The sequence below is a fragment of the Mobula hypostoma genome, chromosome 12 (genome assembly GCF_963921235.1).
Source record: "Mobula hypostoma chromosome 12, sMobHyp1.1, whole genome shotgun sequence".
In the NCBI taxonomy this organism is placed as follows: domain Eukaryota; kingdom Metazoa; phylum Chordata; class Chondrichthyes; order Myliobatiformes; family Myliobatidae; genus Mobula; species Mobula hypostoma.
The window spans coordinates 45,099,856-45,122,542 of NC_086108.1; the positions used below are offsets into that span (position 1 = coordinate 45,099,856).

Consider the following 22,687-nt stretch of genomic DNA (forward strand, 5'->3'; position numbering starts at 1 on the left):
AGTTACCAAGAAGGGCTCTAGAGCAAAGGCAGGTGGATGAAATCAGATCAGAATTCAGCCATTGATGAGCTGAAAGGCAAATGGGTTTAAGAGCAGAGTGGTCAACACCTACTCCTAGAAAAACAAAGGGAAACCTGAGTTACATTTTCTTGGAAATTGGCCTTCCTCAGTCTTACAACTGCAAGGAAGTGTGCATTTTGGGCAAATATTACGTAGATCCTCCAACTTCATTATTTCTAGAATATTTTACCAAAGAATAACCAAGTAAACATACTTGTGTAATTATTCAAGTGTTGAATGAAGTTGCTCCCCAGTGAGCCACCTGGTGTGCAATTAACAGTCAGCAAGTACCATATATATCATTCTTTTATTAGATTCAAGAAACCTTCATGTGTGAGCCTGGACAGCAAGTACTCTTGTGCTGTTTAATCACAAACGGCTTAATATCTGTTTCCTGTCCTGATTTGTTTTGCGTGTAGACTGGTGGATTTGCCCACAATTGGAATCTGTCCAAGAGACAGAAGCCTCTCTGATTTTTACTTCTAAGCCCAGATGCAATGAGACTAATTGCAGTTGACCCTTTCCGCAAAGCCCAGTCAGAGTCCGCTAACCTAGTGCAGAATACAATTTTGATTCAATTTTCAGATTAGCAGCATCTGTAGTTTTTGATTTTGAATTGTGAATTGTATTTGGGGATTGCCTGATTTGTAAGGCTCATTTATATACTAAGTCTTTGGGGGAAATCTTGCATTTTCCTTGAAACATAGTTGTTAGCCAAAATAGCTTCAGAAGACCACTTCAAAAGGATATGAAAATCAAACAGTGTAACAGTAATTACTTCATAAATGGATTCTGGACCATTATTTTCTTGTGATTACTAGGATAAAGAGCAATTTAATTACTACATCATGTTTTGTTTTAATTTTTTAGTTAGTTTTGTAGAGTGCTAAGGGACCCTTTACGTCTATCAAAGATGCAATATTGAGAATCCCTCCATTGTCTTTCCCATTAATTCTTGCGAATGTTCCACATTTAAAGAATTTGAAATACTGTATGAAACAATTAAAAGAGAGGAAATGGTACATATTTATATTCAATTGTTTTAAACTGGTGTCTCAACAAGTTTATGATTGTTTTTCAGATCACTTGCTCCTCAAACTTCCATGTCTCCCAGCACCCTACGTTTGGATGAAAATCTCCCAAACCTGCACATCAAACAGGAATGGCCGCAACTCCTTTCTGAGAGTGAAGGGCTTTCCAGTCATTCTGAAATCGGGGTTGCCAGCAGTCTGTCATCAGAAGCTGAGCCACTGAACAGCAGCATCTCTGGTTCCTATTCATCTTATTTCTTCAGCAATGAAAGCAGCTCTTCACTGGGTTTTATGTCAAGTACCAGCCCTCGTCAAGTGAGCAAGCTACAACTGGGCAACGTCAAGAAACGATCAGTTTCAACGTCACCACTATCAACTGATGGGCTTGACATCACCGCCATCATTCGAACCTCTCCGACATCACTTATTGCTTGTGTCAACGGGATGCGGAGCACTTCCACCAGTCTTCTTTCGCAGTCTGGAGGAAGCGGTCACGTCGGGTCACGGAAGAATGGCAGTGCGCAGTCCTGCTCTATGCTAGGCAACCAGTGTAACTCAGCTTCTCCTGCCTCGTCCCTGTCTGCATTCCCAACACGCAGTGGTGAGCAAGAGGATACAGAAGGTGATCATGTTTCTTTGCAGCAAGTGGATGAAAACATGGACCTAAGTCTGGCCACGGGAAACATGGTTGTTCAACATGGAGTGATTGATGGTTGCAATAAAATTAACTTTTTCAAGCATGAGCCCATTGATGAATATTCACATGATATAAAACTGTTTCAGCACCACCATGGTCCTCCTCCTCCATACCATTCCCAGCAGCACTTTGGTCAATCCCATGGGACTATAACTCACTTACCCAGGCAACTGCCCAATGGACAGATTCAACTTGAAGATGCTCACGAGCTGGTCAAGAACTTTGGGAAGCAGGTATGTCGATGGATAGACTGCAGTGCTGTCTATGACCAGCAAGAGGAGCTGGTGAGGCACATCGAGAAAATGCACATTGACCAGCGTAAAGGAGAAGACTTTACTTGTTTCTGGGCTGGGTGTGTGAGGCGCTACAGGCCCTTTAATGCTCGTTACAAGCTCCTGATACACATGAGGGTTCATTCAGGAGAAAAGCCCAATAAGTGCATGGTAAGTCTACATACATGCTGTTGCCATGAATCTAATAAAATGCAACAGTACACAGTTGTTGGTTGACCTCTTGATATTGCCCATTGTCAATGGGAGTAGGCCTTAAAATGTCCTTAAACTTGTAATATGAAAACTCAGCAATTTAAACATAGATTTTGCCTCTTTGAAAATGTATTGTTTTGAGGGAACACTTTGATAATTGAGGAGAATGAAGATTTAGTAATTCTCCTACAGTCCGATGTCAGTAGTGCTGCTAGAGTTTCTGAAGAAATTCGGATGATTAATCAAGAAGCATGACTCACGCTATGGAAGATTACTGGCTTCAGTGTTTTTCTCCTGCTCTGCAAACATTGTGAGCACATAAGACTTTTACTGTATATGTATAACTTGATTGGTGGACTGTTTTGATCAAAGTTCATAACTTGAACCTATAAGTCCTTCCCTTCAATTAGACCTCAGTAGGAGGCTTCAGAATATCCCTTTAATATGGGTTGTAGATGCTGGATTAGTATCCATTTTCCCTTGCATTCTCTTGGAGGTGTTAACCATCTTGAGTATCAAGTTCTAACTCCTATTTCGTTCTGTTTGAATAACAGCCATGGGAGAAGCACAAGTAGCTGTATAAAGTTTATTGACTTGAATGGCATTTTCTACGTAGTGAAATTTCATTGTAGCAGTGTTGTGTTTTTGGGTTTTCTTTGGTGTTCAGTATTTATTTTATTGACTTTGAGACACTTGACTACTGTTTAAATTTCTGAGCTAAATGGCTTTGGCTTAATACAATGCTACCGTTTCGATCAATACTGCATCACCCATATTATTTTGGTAAACTTTTAAATGCCAGACAAAGTGAATGGTTTGGCTCCAAATAATTCAGATTTATCTGTAATTTGTTTGTTGGTTAGAGGTCTGCTTGTTATGAGTTTTTATGAGTGGCATGTGATGTTTTGGAAAGTTTTGTCACACATGCTATGGGTTTGACCTCTACTACCACCATTATCCTTGTATCATTACAATAAACTAAGTAAATTGATATATGGAGTAGCACGCTGTATGAGAAGTTTCTTGGATCTAATGTGCGTTAGTGGTTCTTAGATTGGGTATTTGGAAGTGGGAATCAGACTGAAAACTAGGGGCTGTTTGCCAGTGTATGTATAACATGTATGAGAATGTGTACAGGTCGAACAGGAAGAATTGAGCTGGTCTTTAGTGCCATGGAAGAATAGTTTGCCGAGAATTACCATTCAGTCTCAAGGAAGATTTAATAGAAAAGGAATAAATTTCAGGAAAATTACTTTAAAATGATTTATAAAGCAACGTCATGTCTACTGTTTGCAAGAACATATGGCTCTATCATAGCTGTGTCAGCTAGATGCCTCCCCAGATATATTTAATATCAAGAGCAGTTTGGAGAGCTGGGATATATATTGCCTCTTCACCACAAAGGGGAAGTCACTATCAAAACAAAGGGAATGATTAGTTCACTGATGAAATTCCATCTCTTTAATCTGTTGATTAAATAATATCAAGCTTCACAATAATTACCTCAAAGGTTTTAAAGTCAGAGTTAGCTTAAATCAATGTTGTTCTTGGAAGTTTGATTTAATGATATTGTACATGAAACAAGAATTAAATAAAATTACAATAACATTCAGATTAGGTATAAAACATGACAGGATATTACAAGAAATAGGATAAATTATGTGGTTTCCTTTCAAACATTCACTGTCCCTCAAGCCAATTAGGAGGGAAAAAGCAGCAAATTTAATGTTATATTACTGAAAATCAGTCTAATTTCTTTTCTGTTTTCAGAAGCTGGGAGAAAAAGATAATCTATACAAAAACTAATAGTTTCTAAGAAGCCGATTGTTACTTTGGCCAAGGGCCTGTTCCCAATATCAGATGCTGGCTAAATGTGAAGCAGCTGTTTTATGAGAGAATTCTACTGAACTTGGAGGGGGTTTAACTCACGATTATTTTTTGGAAATAGTTTCAGAATGAATAATAAAGGGACTAAATATGTTTCTAAAAGTCATTGGAATTTTTCATTCTAATGTCTCATTAGTTTCCTGTGAGCAAATAGTTTAGATTCCAGGTTAGAATTCAAGTTGTGCCGTACCAGGTAACAAACACAGTCATGGCAACGGATGCTATTCTCTGTAAGAATATGTTTCACTTTGCAATTCTAATTTCCCTCTGTTTTATCTGCCATCCTAAAAGCAATAGTCCTGTTGCTAGGGTACAGTTCTGCAGACACTGGCAGCTACTGTTACCTTGCCAAAGTAGCTATTCTTTATATGCAAGTCGAGACTGCAAGTGTCGGTAAGCTATGTACTTTATCCAGATGCACTTTTCAAATTTTGCCTCCAGCAATATAAATTCATAAAGAAATACTTAACATTATTAATGAAAACCTTCCTTAAAAAGATCAGCTCAGTCTGGTAGTAGTGGCTCTAATATTGCCCCGACTGAGATAAGCTCAATCAGCGATGACTAAGGAATAAACCTATGACCACTGTTTCTTTTTACGTACCCCCAAGAAATTTTTTGGGTTAATTTGTTGCTTGAATTATCTATGCATAGAAAACAACTTTAGCCTTGCAGCAAGCATCAGGGTAACTGTGCCTCATGCATTCTAGAAGGTTGGCATTTTTTAAAGTCATGTGGAGCATCTAGCTCCTCGCCTTCACTTGTGGCTTAGTCACTAAGCCTGGTGAAACCATCTTTTACTGACAGGAGAAGGGGCAAAGGCGGGTTACTGGCGCATTAAAGCCGGTTGCTTCGAGCAGATGGGGCTCGTCAGCCATGGTTGGAAATCCGTCTCGGAGAAGGAAAACTTGGAGCTCAAACTTCTGATGCCTTGCAGCTAACCCACTCATGGGGAAAGCTTCAGGGAGTGAACTCTGAGGGGAAAATCCAGAGCTGGAGTCCCTAAGGCAGCTCTACATTGAGTTCAATGCTGACTGGCAACTGCAGTGACACCACTGGTATATCTGCCTCTGTTGTTCCTTGGGATCCATCGGCTGCAAGGAGATGGGGACATGGCATTGACACAACATGGGAAGCAGACTTACCGGTTATAAGTCAGTACACTCAATTGACATAGAGCGTTGTGCCAGGGGTTGCTTCCGACTGTGGGAGAGATTCTTGGATCTCACTGAACAGCTACTGCCCACCTTAGGGTGCTGTCCCGCCACGGTCTTCTTTCCTCATTGGGTGCATAGGGATGAGGAGTTATCCGAACTGCAGACTGGAAACACTGCGCCAGGCAAGACAATACAATGAAAGAGAGTAGCTCTAAAACTGGGACGCTGAAATGTTTGGACAATACTGACTGGCCTCTCTGACAACCTCACAAGACTTCAGTGATGTCAGGAAGCGGCTGTAATAAACATGGAGCTTAAAAGACTTCACATGGGCATAGCCACCCTCCAGGAGGTGCGTCTGGCTGACTTGGGCACAAAAAAGGAGAAAGACTACACCTTTCTCTGGCAAGGGAAGGGCCCTGGTTGAGTCCAGGGAGCATGGAGTAGGATTTTCAGTGAGGAACATATTGTTGAAGTTGGTGCAACTAGGTGGCAATGGGTCTGCGCAACCACTTACCACTGAAGGTCAATTTACTCTTGTCAATGTGTACACGCTCATGCTGTACTCTACATCTGTGGCAAAGGATGAGTTTTATGAGAATCTTGCAACCACCATCAGGAATACCCCCAGCAAGGGACATTTTGTTCTCCTGGCAATGCACCCAAAAAGCTGGGAGAACTCAGCAGGCCAGGCAGCAGCTATAGAAAAGAATAAACAGCTGGTCTTTTGGGTGAAGACCCTTCATCAGGTGCCAGCTGGACTTCATTCTGGTCAGGCACTCCTTCGGCAGTGTGCTATTCATGCATTCCTACCATAGTTCAGACTACAACACAGACCACTGGCTGGTGTGTTGCAAGATCAGACTACAGCCAATCAAAGAAATTCTATTGTGCTAAACAAGAAAGAATTCCTTGCATTGATGTCAGCAAGGTGTCTCACCCAGATCTGCTGGAGCAGTTTGTTAAGTCCTTTGAGAAAGAATGGAGTGCCCAGCAGCTTGGAAGCTCTGTCGTTGAGAAATGGGAACTTCTGCAGAATACCATCTACAGCAGGACCTTAGCTATCTTTGGAAAGAACAGATTGAAAACAAATGACTGGTTTGAAGGCAACTCCAATCAGATGAAATCAAATGTGCCCTCCCTAGCCAAATATGTGTTCACCAACTGAGAGGAACTTACAGATCTCAGGACTGCTAGAAGTAAAGTTCATCAGACTGCCAGGCATTGTGCCAATGAGTACTGGATGCAGCTCAGTGAAGACATCCAGGTCACAGCACTGACAGGCAACATGTGTATGATGGCATCAAGAAAGCCCTCGGTCCCTTTCAGAGTCCCTTTAAATCAATCAATGGGTAACTAATCACAGACGGGTAAATGGTGGAGAGATGGATAGAACATTACAATGACCTCTACTTAAGGTTGAACACTGTCACCACTTCAGCCTGGACACCATTGAGTGCCTGCCAACAATGGAAGAACTGGATGCAGACCCAAGCCTAGAGGAGCTCAGCAAGGCCATCGGCGGCTTGGCCTCAGGAAAGGTACCAGGCAATGATGGGATTCCTCCAGACCTCATCAAGCACTGCATAACTACCCTCTACCCCTGCTGCATGAAGTCCTCTGTCAGTGCTGGCAGGAAAGAGTTGTACCACAGGATATGAGAGATGCCAAGATCATTTCCCTCTACAAAAGCAAAGGTGAGGGAAGTGATTGTAATAACTACAGGGGCATCTCTCTATTGAATATTGATGACAAGGTTAAGTCTTCTTGGTCCACCTACAGAAGTTAACTGAATGTGTCTACTCGGAGTTACAGAGTGGCTTCCATCCTGGAAGGTCAACTGTGGTCTGCAAATAACAGCAAGGCAGATGATATTTGTAACATTCTGGTAAATCAAAGGTGGTGATGAATCAGCACATAGGAGGGAGATTGAAAATCTGGCGGAGTGGTGCCATAACAACAACCTCTTAATGTCAATCAGCAAGACCAAGGAACTGATTATTGACTTCAGGAGCAGGAGACGGAGACTGGAGGTCTATGAGCTAGTCCTCATCAGGGAATCAGAGGGTCAGCAACTTTAAATTCCTCAGTGCCCTCATTTCAGAGGACCTGTCCTTGGTACAACATGTAAGTGCAAATACGAAGAAAGCATGGTAGTGCTTCTACTACTTTAGTAGTTTCTGAAGACTTGGCATGACATCTCAAACTTTGGCAAAATTTATAGACGTGTGGTGCAGAGTATATTGACTGGCTGCATCATTGCCTGGTATGGATATATCAATGCCCTTGAACAGAAAATCCTACAAAAAGTAGTGGATACAGCCCAGTCCCTCATGGGTAAAGCCCTCCCCACCATTGTACATGGAGTGTTGTTGCAGGAAAGCAGCATCCATCATCAAGGACCCCCACCACACAGGTCATGTTCTCTTCTTATTGCAGCGAGCAAGAAGGAGGTTCAGGAGCCACACGACTCACATGACACACAAGAGTTCCCTTGGAAAGTGTTGTCCAGTCTTTTAATATCAGCTGAGATGGAAGATGATACCTGTTTTATTGTTTTATCTGAAAAATGGGATCTGCAATGCTGCTGCTCTCCCACAATATTTTAAGTTGTGTTCCAGTGCTATGATAGATCTTGTGAATATTATCAATGAGCTCAGAAAGGCATGTTGAATTTATATTTGACTATGAAAATGACAAGACATTTGTATTAAATTTATCTACTATTTACCATTCGAGAAAATCCATTTATTTAAAATCAACTGGTAACTTCACTAGCAGATTAATGATTTGATAGATTGCAAACTTTGATCATTCCGTTAATTTTTACTTTCCAAGCAAAATGATAGTGACTTGCCGGACACAATAGAAAAAGAAAGTATTTGGCTCAAAAAAAGAATTTGATGGAGGTAGCTTTAGCACTAATGGAAACGTGAGAGTTCTTATTATCACTTGATTTCAGAAGACCTTGTGAAAATGAAGATGGTCTAGCACAAACTGATGTACTGGGAATTTCCTGCAGCCTTCTGTTTTCTTTTTGTTTTTTAAAACTAATATTTGTTTTATTATTGTCACATGCACTGAGGCACAGTGAAAAACTTTATTTGCATGCCATCTGTACAGATCATTCCAAAACATAAGCACATTGAAATAGCACAAAGCAAGAAGCTGTTACAGAGAAAGTGCAGTGCAAGGAGACACACAAGGTGCAAGGCCTGCATCAAGGTTAGTTGGAAGAGCAAGAGTTCATCTTTATCATACAAGAGGTCCATTCAGTGATAGAAAGTTCTCCCTGAAGTAGGATGGAAGCTGTCCTTGAGCTTGGTGGCATGTGCTTTCAAGTTTTTGTATCTTGTTGTCCTGATTTCATAGCACTTTTGGACATGGAACTATACTGTTTCTCTCTAACTGATCTCAGTGACCTATCTGCCAGATGACCTAATTTCACAGCTTATCCCCAGAGCAATCCTGACTTCAAACTATATTCTCTTCCTCCTAATCATCCCATCCCAATCTTTCTTGCACAGGATGGTACAGGTGGCACAGTAACATGGTACAGGTGGCACGTTAACACTTTACAGCACCAGTGTTCAGGTTTCAATTCCCCTACAGTTTGTAAGGAGTTTGTACATTCTCTCCATGACTGTATGGGTTTCCTCCAGGTGCTCCGGTTTCATCCTACTTTCCAAAGGCGTATGGATTAGCTAGGATTAGTAAATTGTGGACATGCAATGTTAGCATCGGAAGCATGACAACATTTGTAGGATGCCATCAGCACATATTTGGACTGAGCAGGTAGACTAATGTTCTGAGTTGCATCTATTTCAATGCAAGAAGGTAAGGCCAATAAACTGAGAGCATGGATCAGTACCTGAAATTACGACATTGTAGCCATTAGTGAGACTTGGTTGCAGGAGGGGCAGCAATGGCAGTTTAATGTTCAGGGGTTTCATTTGTTTTAGGCATGATAGAGGTGTAAGTATTAACGAGGGAGAAGTGGTATTACTCATCAGGGAAAATGTCGGAGCAGTCCTCCGACAGAGGAGACTAGAAGATTTGTCTACTGAAGGTATATGTATGGAACTGAGGAATAAAAAAGGGGTTATTACATTTTGTAGATGTTGTTTACTTGGATTTTCAGAGAGCCTTTGGCAAGGTTCCACAAGATAAAACAAGATAAAAGCCTCTGTTGTTACAAGAAAAAGACTTGCATGGACTAAAGATTGGCTAACAGGGAGGAGGCAAAGAGTGGGAATAAAGGGTGCCTTTTCTGGTTGGCTGCCGGTGACTAGTGGTAATTCTGCAGGGGTTGGTCTTGGAACTGCATCTTTTTATGTTGTATGTCAATGATTAGGATGATGGAATTGATGGCTTTGTGGCCAAGATTGTGGACGATATGAAGATAGGTGGAGGGACAGATAGAGTTGAGAAAGCATGGGGTCTGCAAAAGGAATTAGACAGATTAGGAAAATGTGCAAAGAAGTGGCAGATGAAATATAATGTATGGTCATGCACTTTGGTAGAAGGAATAAAGGCATAGAATATTTTCTGAACAGGGAGAAAATTCAGAAATCAGAGGTGCAAAGGGACTTGGGATTCCTTTTGCAGGATTCCCTAAAGGTTAGCTTACAGGTTGAGTTGGTAAGGAAGGCAAATGTAATGTTAGCATTTATTTTGAGAGGACTAAAATATAAAAGCAAGGATGTAATGCAGAACTTTATAAGGCATTTGTCAGATCACACGTGGAGTATCGTGAGCAGTTCTGGGCCCCATATCTAAGAAGAGATGTGCTGGCATTACAGAGGGTCCACAAGGCGTCCACAGGCATGATTCTGGGGATTAAGTAGTTAATGTATGAGAAGCATTTGATGGTTCTGTGCCTGTTCTCATTGGATTTTTGAAAAATGATGGGGAATCTCATTGAAACCTGTGGAATATTGAAAGGCCTAGATAGAGTGGATGTGGAGAGGAAGTTTCCTTTAGTCAGGGTATCTAGGACCAGAAAGCACAGTGTCGGAAGAGAAGGATGTCCATTTAAAAGAGTGATGAGGAGGAATTTATCTAGCCAGAGGTGGTGAATCTGTGGAATTTGTTGTCACAGTGAACTGTGGAGGGCAAGTCATTAGGTACATTTAAGGTGGGGATTGATAGGTTCTTGATTGGTGAGGGCATCGAAGGTTACGGTGAGAAGGCAGGAGAATGGGATTGACAGGGATAATAATCAGAGCACTGCTTCAACATTTTCCCTGATGAGTAATACCTCCTCTCCCTCATTAATACTTCCACCTCTCTCATGCCCAAAATGCACAGTGAAGAGTATTCTGACTGGCTGCATCATGACCTGGTGTGGAAACACCAATGCCCAAGAACAGAACAGCCTACAGAAAGTGTTGAATGCAACCCAGTCCATCACAGGAAAAGCTTTCGCTCACATCTGAAAGCAGCATCTGTCTTCAAGAACCCCCACCATCCAGGCTACCAGGCTGTGCTCTCTTCTTACTGCTGCTGTCGGGAAGGAGATACAGAAGCCTTAGGCTGCACACCATTAGGTTCAGAAACAGTGATTACCCTTCAGCCATCAGACTCTTGAACTAGAACAAGTAACTTCACTCACCTCAACACTGAACTGATCATTGAACACAGCATCTGGACCCACTTTCAAGGACTTCACAACCCATGTTCTCAGTATTATTTATTTACACCACTGTCTGCAAGGAATGTCTACATTCTGCCCGTGAATGTATGGGTTTGCTCTGGGTGCTCCGGTTTCCTTGCACAGACCAAAGATATACCAGTTGGTGATTTAATTAGTCATTGTAAATCATCCCATGGTTAGGCTTGGGGTTAAGATGGGGGTTGCTGGGTCGCACGGTGCAAAGGGATGGAGGGGCTATTCTGCATTGTATCTCAATAAATAAACAAACAAAAAATAAATGTTTTTTTTTGCATTTACAGATTGTCTTTTGTGCAACGGTTGTTTCTCAGTCTGTGTGTAGTTTTTCATTGATTCCATTGTATTTCTTTGTTCTACTAGGAATGTTGGCAAGAAAATGAATCTCAGAGTTAGTATATGGTGAAATTATGTACTTTGATAATAAATTTACTTTGTATTTTGAACTTTGAAGTAGTAAATTGGATTCAGCATTGGCTGGATGGGAGAAGTCAGAGGGGGGTAGTAGATGGTTGCCTGTCAGACTGGAGGTCTGTGACTAGTGGTGTGTTGTAGGGATCTGTGCTGGGCCCAGTGTTGTTTGTTGTTTGTTTTGTGTTTCTTAATTTCCTTCCCCCACCTTTTAACTCTACTGCTCATCTTTTTCTCTCCAGTCCCGCTGAAGGGTCTCGGCCCGAAACAGCGACTGTTTACTCTTTTCTATAGACATTGCCTGGCATGCAGAGTTTCTCCAGCATTTTGTGTGTGTTGCTCAGATTTTCGGCATCTCCAGATTTTCTCTTGTTTGTGATTGGCTCAGATAATGTTGATTTGAATAGTTATTCCACATTTCTTTTTTTATATATTTGACAGATGTTATTTATGTCGATTGTCATAAAAGCCACTCACAGTTTACAGCACTATGTTCTGTCTGTGTTGAGTCTTTTCTAGACCCAAGACATGTTTTACTGTTAGGTTCCTTTCCTTAAAGTATTCAGCAACTCTTTCACACAAAAGTATGCTGTAGATTTGTATTACTTAAAGGCATTGGCAAAACTATTTTGCTAAAAAATTTCTTTGCTTAAAAGAAATCTTCTGACTGGTAACCTTTCTGTTGATCCATTGTTGGTACACCATTCAAATAAAGTGATTGTTGATTATACACGGTCAAAATTATATAATATCAATGCTACTATAATTACCTTACATATCTGCTTTGCATTCGTAGCTATGCTGGAAAAAGTCCAAAATCTCAAATTTTCCTTTTAAGTTTATCCTTTAGGATCTTAGGAAAGGGAGTTTACTGTATAGTCTCTGAGGCCTGACCTCGAGTTCACTGAGACTGTGGTTGAACTGTAGTTTAACTCCATGGCCCAGATGTTGGAGAACACTGTTAAACAGAATACCATTTAGATGGAATAAACGCCTTAATACTGGGTGGAACTCAAGGCTTTAGGGTATTGGTACGAGCCATAAGCCATTGCAACTTCCCTTGCCTGCATATCAGGAAGCTTCAGTACTCCTAGAACCAAACAGGCGTTGGGAGTATTAGCATCAGAGGAATTGGCAGTGTAGGGTGGGGTTGTTTACTGAAGGGAGGGACAGGAAGCTCTCCAAGGAAATCGAGCTGGAAGATTTGTGATTGTGAGGCAGCTTTATTTTAGGGGATCATTGCGTGAATGAGGCTTCAGGAGCCACAGATTAAGAGCAGAGATGAAACGGTGTGGTACAGTAAAGAAAGGAATTGGCATCTCATGGAATAAGATGTGGTTTGGCCTAAGGGAAAGGGAATGTGGCGGTTTGTGATCAGGGTCTGAGAGAGGGTATGATGGGGAATTGGGGCTGTGAATGGGAATTGTAATGGTGATGCGGAGAGGGAGTAGGTATGATTGAGTTGGTTCTGGGTGAGGTCATGTTTGGATACAAAGTAGGTGAGTTTATTTTGTACAGTATACCAGTCCTTTGCAATAATATCTGGTTGTACTGGAAGGGGCAACCAGTAGCCAAATAATAACAGGGGACAAGGAAATGGCAGATGAACTAAGTGAGTATCTTGCATTAGTCTTCACTGTGGAAGACACTAGCAGTGTGCCAGCTGTTGAAGAGTGTGAGAGAAGAGAAGTGAGTGCAGTTACTATTACAAAGGAGAAGGTGCTCAAAAAGCTGAAAGATCTAAAGGCGCATAAGTCACCCGGACCAGATGAACTGCAGCTTAGGGTTCTGAAAGAGGTAGCGGTAGATGTTTTGGAGGCATTGGTAATGGTCTTTCGAGAATCATTGGACTCAGGTGTGGTTCTGGAGGACTGGAAAATTGCACTCTTTAAGAAAGGAGGAAGGCAGCGGAAAAACAATTACAAACTAATTAACCTCACCTTGGTGGTTGGAAAGATGTTGGAGTCAATTGTTAAGTATGGGGTTATGGAGTACTTGGAGACACAGGCCAAGATAGGACAAATTCAGCATGGTTTCCTTACAAACCTGTTGGAATTCTTTGAGGATGGATAAAGGGGATGTAGTAGATGTTGTATATTTGGACTTTCAGAAGGCCTTTGACTAGGTGCCACACATGAGGTTGCTTACCAAGTTAAGAGCCCATGGTATTACAGGAGAGTTACTGGCATGGTTAGAGCATTGCCTGATTTGTAGGAGGCAGTGAGAGGGAATTAAAAGGATCCTTTTCTGGTTAGCTGTCGGTGACTAGTTGTGTTCCACAGGGGTGAATGCTGTTTATTAAAAGATTTAGATGATGTAATAGATGGATTTTTTGCCAAGTTTGCAGATGACACGAAGATTGGTGAAGGGCAGATAGTGTTGAGGAAACAGGAAGGCTGCAGAAGGACTTAGACAGATTAGGAGAATGGGCAGGAAAGTGGCAAATGAAATACAATGTTGGAAAATGAATGTTCATGCACTTTGGTGGAAGAAATAAATGTGCAGACTACTTTCTAAATAGGGAGCAATATCCAAAAATCTGAGATGCAAAGGGACCTGGGAGTCCTTGCGCAGGACGCCCTAAAGGTTAACTTGCAGGCAGAGTCAGTGGCAAGGAAGGCAAATTCAATGTTAGCAGTCATTTCAAGAGGTCTAGAATGTAGGAGCAGGGATTTGATACTGAGGCTTTATAAGGCACTGGTGAGACCTTACCTTGAGAATTGTGAACAGTGTTGGGCTCCTTATTTAAGAAAAGATGTGCTGGCATTGGAGAGGATTCAGAGGAGATTCACAAGGATGATTCTGGAAATGAAAGGGTTATCATATGAGGAATGTTTGATGGCTCTGAGCCTGTACTCATTAGAATTTAGAAGGATGAGGGGGTTCTCACTGAAACTTCTTGAATGTTGAAAGGCCTAAACAGAATAGATGTAGAAAGGATGTTTCTCATGATGGGGGAGTCTAGGACAAGAGGGCACAGCCTCAGGATAGAGGGGTGTTCATTTAAAACAGAGATGTGGAGAAATTTTAGCCAGAGGGTGGTGAATTTGTGGAATTTGTTGCCACGGGCAGCTGTGGAGTCCAAGTTGTTGGGTGTATTTAAGCTGGAGATTGGTAGGTTTTTGATTGCCCACTGCATCAACTGTTATGGGGAGAAGGCCAGGGAGTGGGGTTGAGGAGGGGAAAAATAAGGATCAGCCATGATTGAATGGCGGAGCAGACTTGATGGGCCAAATGGCCTAATTCTGTTCCTGTGTCTTATGGTCTAATGATTGTTCCCTAAAACCACAAGATTCAATTAACAGTGCAACATTACAAGAAAACTGCTATATGCAAAATGACATATTTGAAGTATGCCGATTGCATGTTCAGAGCAATCATGATTGGAAGTACTTGTTGGAATTTCTGCTCAATGTTAAAAATTACAAAACATTTGTAACCACCATTCAGTCAATTACTGAACCATATTGGGCCCTATTGTGCAAGGAAGAAGGTCCAATGGAATCAGATCTGTCAGCACCTGGTATACAAATGTGTGTCATAATCAGATGAGAAATTAATTGTTAACCCATTATAAGCTGTTAGATATCTACTCAATTGGTAAATTTATATCTGAATCAGAAAAACTGCAAAATTGTATTTCTTGAGAGCATTTCTAATGATAATCCAATTGTCAGCTCAAAAGAATGTTCTTTATCAACTACAGCTCAGCCAGCATTCAATACCATCATCCCCTCTGGTCTAATCCATAAGCTCCAAGATCTTAGTCTTAATACTTCCTTGCCAATTGGATCCATGATTTCCTCACTTTAGACCCCAGTCCATTTGGATTGGCAACAACATCTTCTCCACAATCTCCATCAGCACAGGTGCACCACAAGGCTGTATGCGTAGCCCTCTGTGCTACTCACTTTACACTTATGACTTGTGTGGCCAAGTACAGCTCCAATGCCTTATTCAAGTTTGCTGATGACACCGCTGTCATTGGCTGAATCAAGGTGGTGATGTACCAGCATATAGGAGAGAGACTGAAAATCTGGCTGAGTGGTGGCATAACAACAACCTTCTACCCAATGTCAGCAAGACCAAGGAGCTGATTATTGGTTTCAGGAGGAGGAAACTGGAAGTCCATGAGCCAGTCTTCGTTAGAGAACCAGAGCTGGAGAGGGTCAGCAACTTCGAATTCCTGAGTGTTATTATTTCAAAGGACCTGTCCTACGCTCAGTATGTGTGCAATTAAGAAGAAAGCACATCAGCACCTCTACTTCCTTAGGAGTTTGTGAAGATTCAGCATGGCATCTGAAACTTTGACAACTTCTATAGATGCGTAGTGAAGAGTATATTGACTGACTGCATCACTGTCTGGTATCGAAACACCAATACCCTTGAATGGAAAATTCTACACAAAGTAATGGGTATGGCCCAGTCCATCATGGATAAAACCCTCCCCACTATTGAGCACATCTACACGAAATGTTGTCGCAAGAAAGCAGCAACCGTCATCAGAGATCCACACCACCCAGACTATGCTCTCTTCTTACTGCTGCCATCAGGAAGAAGGTACAAGACTCGCACTACTAGCTTCAGGAACAGTTACTAGCGGTGATTGATAAGTTCGTGGCCTAAGGTAGGAGATGAGTTATTAATTTCAAACTTTCTGCATTATCACTCAAAGAGTTGAACTGCATGTGCATGTAACGAGAGCATCTTGGACCTCCAGGTGGTCCACGGCAGGGGTGATTGATAAGTTCATGGCTGAAGATAGAAGGCGATGAGTTATACAGCTCTCGTTACATGCACGTGTAGTTCAACTCCTTGAGTGAAAGTGCAGAAAGTTTGAAGTTAGTAACTCATCTCCTTCTACCTTCAGCCACAAACTTGTCAATCACCCCTGCTGTGGACCGCTTCTGGAGGTCCAAGACGCCGACCTCTACAAAGAAGGGATCCATATGTCCCACAACCGCTGGACTAAGTGTGTAAATGTAGGAAAAATAAATGTGCTAGGTTTTCTAAATTTGACTCCTCCTACCTTATTAATCACCCCTCTTATTACCCCTCAACCATCAGGGTCTTGAACCAAAGGGGATAACTTCACTCAACTTCACTACCCCATCACTGAACTGTTCCCACAATCTATGGGCTAATTTTCAAGGACCCTTCATCTCATGTTCTCGATAATTATTGTTTATTTGTTATTATTATTATTCTTTTTTCTTCTTTCTTTTCTATTTCCTTGGTTTGTTGTCCTTTTCATATTGATTGAATGCCCAAGTTGGTACAGTCCTTCACTTATTCTATTTTGATTATTATTCTGTTATGGATTTATTGAAAATGAATCTCGGTTGTATACAGTGACATATAAGTTCGTACTTTGATAATCAATTTACTTTGAACTTTGAAAGCAAGGTCTTGCATGTAGGGGTGTTGCTCTGTTTTTCTTTTGTCACTTAGCCAACATATTAATCTGTTTCCAACTCTGTCCAAGAATGCACCAAAATTGTACCCAGACTAATAATGTGACCCCCCAGTGCCTCACCTGTCATCTGTTAGGGATATCAAATATGTAATGGTGGAATATATCAGATGGTGCTAGGTTAGAAGAGTACATTTAGCTTCTCAGCAATCTCATCAAATTGGACATCTGTTACATTTCATAGTCCAAGCTAGTCTGCCAATGTCATGTAATTTTTGCAGCTCAACTCTATTAATAAAATGAATCTACTTCTCCCTTCAGATTATTGCTCTGTTGCCTAAAGCTCTACAGTGTTGCTCACCTTAAATGTCCAATGCTCCAAGTAAATACTAAGCACTTATTGCATTTTATTGTATTTTCTAGGGTTTCCAAAATATTTCATTTGTATAATTTCTGCCATCTTGACTTGAATTTCCTTTCTGCAAGCACTGATATTAGTTTTTACTAGCTTTGCCAATTTATCAAGTCACCTGGTCTTACCTTCTCAACCTGGGGCATTCACACATCCCATCCTTGTTGCCAGTGTGGTGTATTGTGAGTTTTTGTGATTTGGTCTCTAGAAATGGGTAGCACTGTCACTCGTTTGATCAGGTCAAGGTGGAGCTTTGATTGAATGCAGGCTTTATTTGTGGCCATCGGTTTACAAATGAATGCAAGCAATTTAAAATGATATAACTGTGTGATGCAAACTCTGAGGACAGAGCTTTCTGTTAAACACTAACAGACATAGACCATTCTCCAAGTAATTTCCCAAGTTTGAGCAAACAAATTACTCCAAAGAAGGGATTGTGAAATAAAGCCTGTTTGGTAAAGCGCTTTTCAAATCTGTTTCCAGATATTCTTAAGCACTTCACACTTGAGGTTTTTATTGTTAATAGACAAAGTGGTAACCACAACAGTTAACTCACAGAGAATACATTTCTACAAATGTCACTGAGATAATGACCAAGTTATTCCTCTCAGTGATGTTGATTGAAGGATGAATGTTGAGTATGACCTTGGGATAATGATCCTGCTCTTTGTTGTTGACTGAGAGAGCATCTCGAGCTTTAGTTTAAATTCTTGTCTATCCGACAGCACACCCAAGAGTGGGACAGTGGAGCATTACCAAGATTTTGTGCTCATGTCTCTGGAAGGTGACTTAAACTCATATGAATCAACTTTAAATTGTAATTAACAGATAATTTTAATACTAGATATTGATATTAATTTGAGAATATGCTGTTCAAAAGTAAAGAACAATTTGTGCCAAGGAACAATGGAAAGCACATAATTAAATTTTTATATGTGTGTATATACTGGAGAGTTCAGTAGACTCTGCTGTTTTTTTTAGTATTATACATTTAGTGGATTTATCATGGTCTATCAGTACTTTTATCATTTGCTGTAATGCCATCTTACTCTTTATGTATCGCTTACTACTATTCAGAATTCCTGTGTCAATAATCAGGCACATGAAAATTTTCTGGGAAAAGGACCTTTGAAGCCAAGTGCAGTCAAAGAGCACTGACTGAATCCAAACATTGCACAATGTCTTATTGAGTGCTCCGATAGAAGCAATTGTGTTCAAAGTTTAACATATTCAACTATAACAGTGTATATTGCTGACTTTATTTTTTTGTGCTGGTAGTTTGCACCGTGTACCCAGTCTCTTCGGTCACTGGCATCATTAAATTTGCAGGAGCCAATACTGGCATGGTGTGTGTGTCCTCCACTCTCCTCCCTTGTCCAGTTGTGTCTCTTCTCTCTACTCACCTCCGCATTGTTTCCCCTTTCTCTCTCCTCACACCCTAAACCTGAACCATGGCATCAGTTGAAATTGGGCCTTGACCTCATAACCAATTATTGGATTAACTACTGCCAGCTTTTTCATCTCTGTCATCAGCTCATTAATTTGAGGGAAGTGAAAATCAGGACTCTTTGCCTTGCTGGTAAATCTTGATACAGCTGCAGGTGGTTGACATATGACAATGGCAGGCAGCAAAGGAAAGAATATTGCTTCATAAGAGTTGCATTGAGCTACTTAGGATATTGGTACACAATCAGTGCACCAAAGCAGCTATCCAGAGTTTGTACATAATTCAATTTTCATCATGAACCTCTATAGGTCAGCCAAATTCAATACCAATGCCAAACTGAAAAAAGACATTGTAAATGTGTTTTTAAAGAAAACCAATAGTTAACACCAGAGTCATGGGGCAATCAGGGAAGTCACGCAATATTCTTTCTTTTATGTGCCCATATTTACCAGAAGCAAAATTATTTTCCTATACTTGATGCCTGAAAAGGTTTATTTTTGTTCAGTATTAAAATATAAGATGTGAGCAAGAGCTTGGAGCTTCCCAGAGATTATACTGTATATTGCAGTACCTGGGGCCCTGAATTCAAACCCCTGCCTTGACTGAGTAACGATTTGATTTTCTTTGGGAAAGCATTATTTATTTCTGGTATGCCATTAAGTACAACATTAAATAAAAGCTCTATTTTTCCAGCTCAAAAGGGATGGTAATCTGTAGGCATAGTTGTAGCTCATATGATGCCTTCCAATCTGGACTTTAATTAATATTTGTGGTTACATAGCTATCCTTTGGAGTAACCAATTGAAATCCAGCACATCATTGTATTTTCTGTTAAAATGTTTGATTAATGCTTTTTGTCAGTGATTTTGATTGAAATTCTTCCTAGAAACATTCATAATAGTTCAGCCATATATAATTTATTATTTTATTTATTGTGGAGCTATTTGAATCTTTCCGGGTACTTGTATATGGAAAAAGTCTCACTGCTCTTTTGGTAGGTAGTACAGCTGATTAACAAAATCAGCAATTTCAAAAATTGCATGTTTGGCAAAAGATTGCATATATTTATCCATTCAATGACAGTAGTTAAATTATTTTAAGTAAGCCTCTGTCTAAAGCATAGTGTATGAATTCTGCTTAGAGTTATGTTCCTATAAGCAGAAGAAAAATTGGGCTGATCTTACTATAAGAACTTTCCTCTCCCACACATGGAAGCAAAAGTCTACCCTTGGATCTACTATATTTGAGCTATTCCATAAGGGATCTGCTACTACCTGAATAAACCTTTCCAAACATAAAACAAATAAGGTGGCGTGTTTATTAGACCATTGCGGCAGTGCATTGTGCACATTTTGGGGTTCCCTTTGTCCAAAGGTGAAGTGGAGAGCAAAAAATGGCCTGTCACCATTGCACAACTCATCAAGCTGATGGAGCTTGTCATCATGTAATGCTCCCCAGTCTCAATCTGATCCAGATTCTTCCAACATTATAACAAATTTCGCTCTCAGAAAGGAAGGAAAGCAGAAGTTGTTCATTATTCAGTGGAGAGTATAGACTTCTCCTGTGTGGATGAGATTATAGTGTGTGTTGATGGGCTCCCTTACTGATTTATATTTACAGAATTTGATTCTTCTCTGCATCAGGTCTCTTCTAGTAACCAACAGAATGAATACAGGCACTTTCCAGCTTATGACAGTGTTCTGTTGCTGAGAACTGTTTGTAATGCAAACTATTTGTAAGTTGGAAATGAACAGAAACAGAGTATGGAAGAGGTTCACAGGAGCAGCTGTGATGAGAGAGTGAACAGGCTCAGGAAGAAGAACTGACAGCCGGGGTGAAAAAGTGAGCTGGTCTCCTCTGCTCACCTTAGCTCGACCCAGGTTTGGGCAAGGGTGGTGCGGGCGGAGAGAAATCAAGAAGTCACGTAGAAATCCCCATACCTACCTTGCAGACATTGGTGGCAGCCTTCAAATTCATCATCATCCACACTCCAAAATGCTTGTTTGTATGTATGTCAGGATTCATAACATGGGGAGGACTTGTATTTGTGATAATTCATTTTATGAAGAAGGGGAGGAAGGAGAAGGGAGACTATAATAGTATATATAGTAATATATAACCAGACAGGAAGAATCTTTACCGCTATATACAACGGAAGCAATAACTAAAAGGGATCATTGGTCTTTTAGAACTTGAGACTGGGAATTTATAATGTAAGATAGAGAACTGGCTGTGGTTCTAAATAATTATTTTGGATCAGCTTTTATGGCAGAAGTCTCTAAAAAAGAATCCTAAAAGTAAGATAATCAATGAGCTATACTTAAAATGATTTCCGTCACCTGGGAAAAATATTGAGCAAACTATTGGGGCTAAAAGCCAATAAATCCTTTTGGTCTGATGGCTTGTATCTGAGGATATTAAAAATGTGGCAAAAGAGCTAAGGTTTCCTGTGGTTGTAATTTACCAACGTTCCCCTAATTCTGGAGAGATTGCAGAGAACAATGTGGAAATGTAATGTAATATTTAATATTCAAAGTGTAATATTCAAGAAAGGCAGGAGATAAAAACAAGAAATCACAGGCTAGTTAATGTAACAGTCAATGGGAGAAGTCTATAATTTGTTATGGAGGGGATATTAGCAGATTCTTCAGAAAATCATTGGAAGAGTGACAAACTGTATTCTTATTTAACTAGAGTGCAACTACAGAATGTTGCAGTACAAAATCGGTGTGCAACAGTTCTGGGACAAACATGCCTTGTCAATTAGAGAGGTCAGAAGAGAATGGACAATCTGGTTCAAGCTGACAGGAAGGTGAGAGTAACTCAAATAACCACGTGTTACAACAGCAGTGTGCAGAAGCGCATCTCCTGAAGGCACAACACGTCAGACCTTGAAGTGGGTGGGCTACAGCAGCAGAAGACCATGAGCATGCACTCAGTTACATAATAAAGTGCCCACTGAATGCATAAGATTCTGAGAGGGTTGACAGAGTCATGCTAAGAGGATGTTTCCTGAAATGAACTTGGATACTATTTTTCAAAATAAAAGAGTTATTAATTGTCAACAAAGAAGAGAAATTTCTTCTCTGAGGATTGTGAATCTTTGGTATTCTCTAATTCATAGTGCTGGGAAGGTGAAGTCATTGAATATCTTCAAGCTGGTGGTTTATAGACACAAGGGAGTCAAAAGATATGATGAGAGAACAGGAAAGTGATGTTGAAGATGAACCAGCCACGATCACATTTCCCTTTTCCAAAGACAAGTAGAGGTTTCTCTTATACCTCAGGTAGATATGTCCTTCAACCAATATAACAAAAAACAGATTATTTCATTATTTGTCTCCTTTCTCTTTGTGAGATTTGGCTATGACTAAGTTGACTTCCTCACATGCCTTCAGTTCAGAAGTACTTCATTGTTGGTCTTGCACTTTGGAGTTCTCGTGGTTGTCAAAAGTATACGCAAGTTTTTTTTTCTTTTAGTACTCTCCATTTGTGAATGTAATGCAGGATAAAATAGGCTTTGAAATTAAATCACTGGAAGTAACACATTCTTACAAAAATCGCAAGATTTTCTTTAAAAACGAAGAATAGAAACTCTCTTATTCAATGAACACCATCAAAGTTGCTGGTGAACGCAGCAGGCCAGGCAGCATCTCTAGGAAGAGGTACAGTCGACGTTTCAGGCCGAGACCCTTCGTCAGGACTAACTGAAGGAAGAGTTAGTAAGAGATTTGAAAGTGGGAGGGGGAGGGGGAGATCCAAAATGATAGGAGAAGACAGGAGGGGGAGGGATGGAGCCAAGAGCTGGACAGGTGATAGGCAAAAGGGATATGAGAGGATCATGGGACAGGAGGTCCGGGAAGAAAGACAAGTGGGGGGGGGGAACCCAGAGGATGGGCAAGGGGTATAGTGAGAGGGACAGAGGGAGAAAAAGGAGAGAGAGAAAAAGAATGTGTGTATATAAATAAATAACGGATGGGGTACGAGGGGGAGGTGGGGCATTAGCGGAAGTTAGA

At 40.7% G+C, this 22,687-nt stretch overlaps 1 protein-coding gene across 1 annotated transcript in view; it reads left to right on the forward strand.

The window, feature by feature from the left end:
• The window catches only part of LOC134355154 (zinc finger protein GLIS1), a 380,709-nt gene that overhangs the window by 129,066 nt on the left and 228,956 nt on the right, over positions 1–22,687 (forward strand). Inside the window, exon 3 of the mRNA XM_063064929.1 lies at positions 1,142–2,231. Coding sequence (XP_062920999.1) covers positions 1,142–2,231 — 1,090 coding nt within the window. The remainder of the gene's footprint in view (positions 1–1,141; positions 2,232–22,687) is intronic.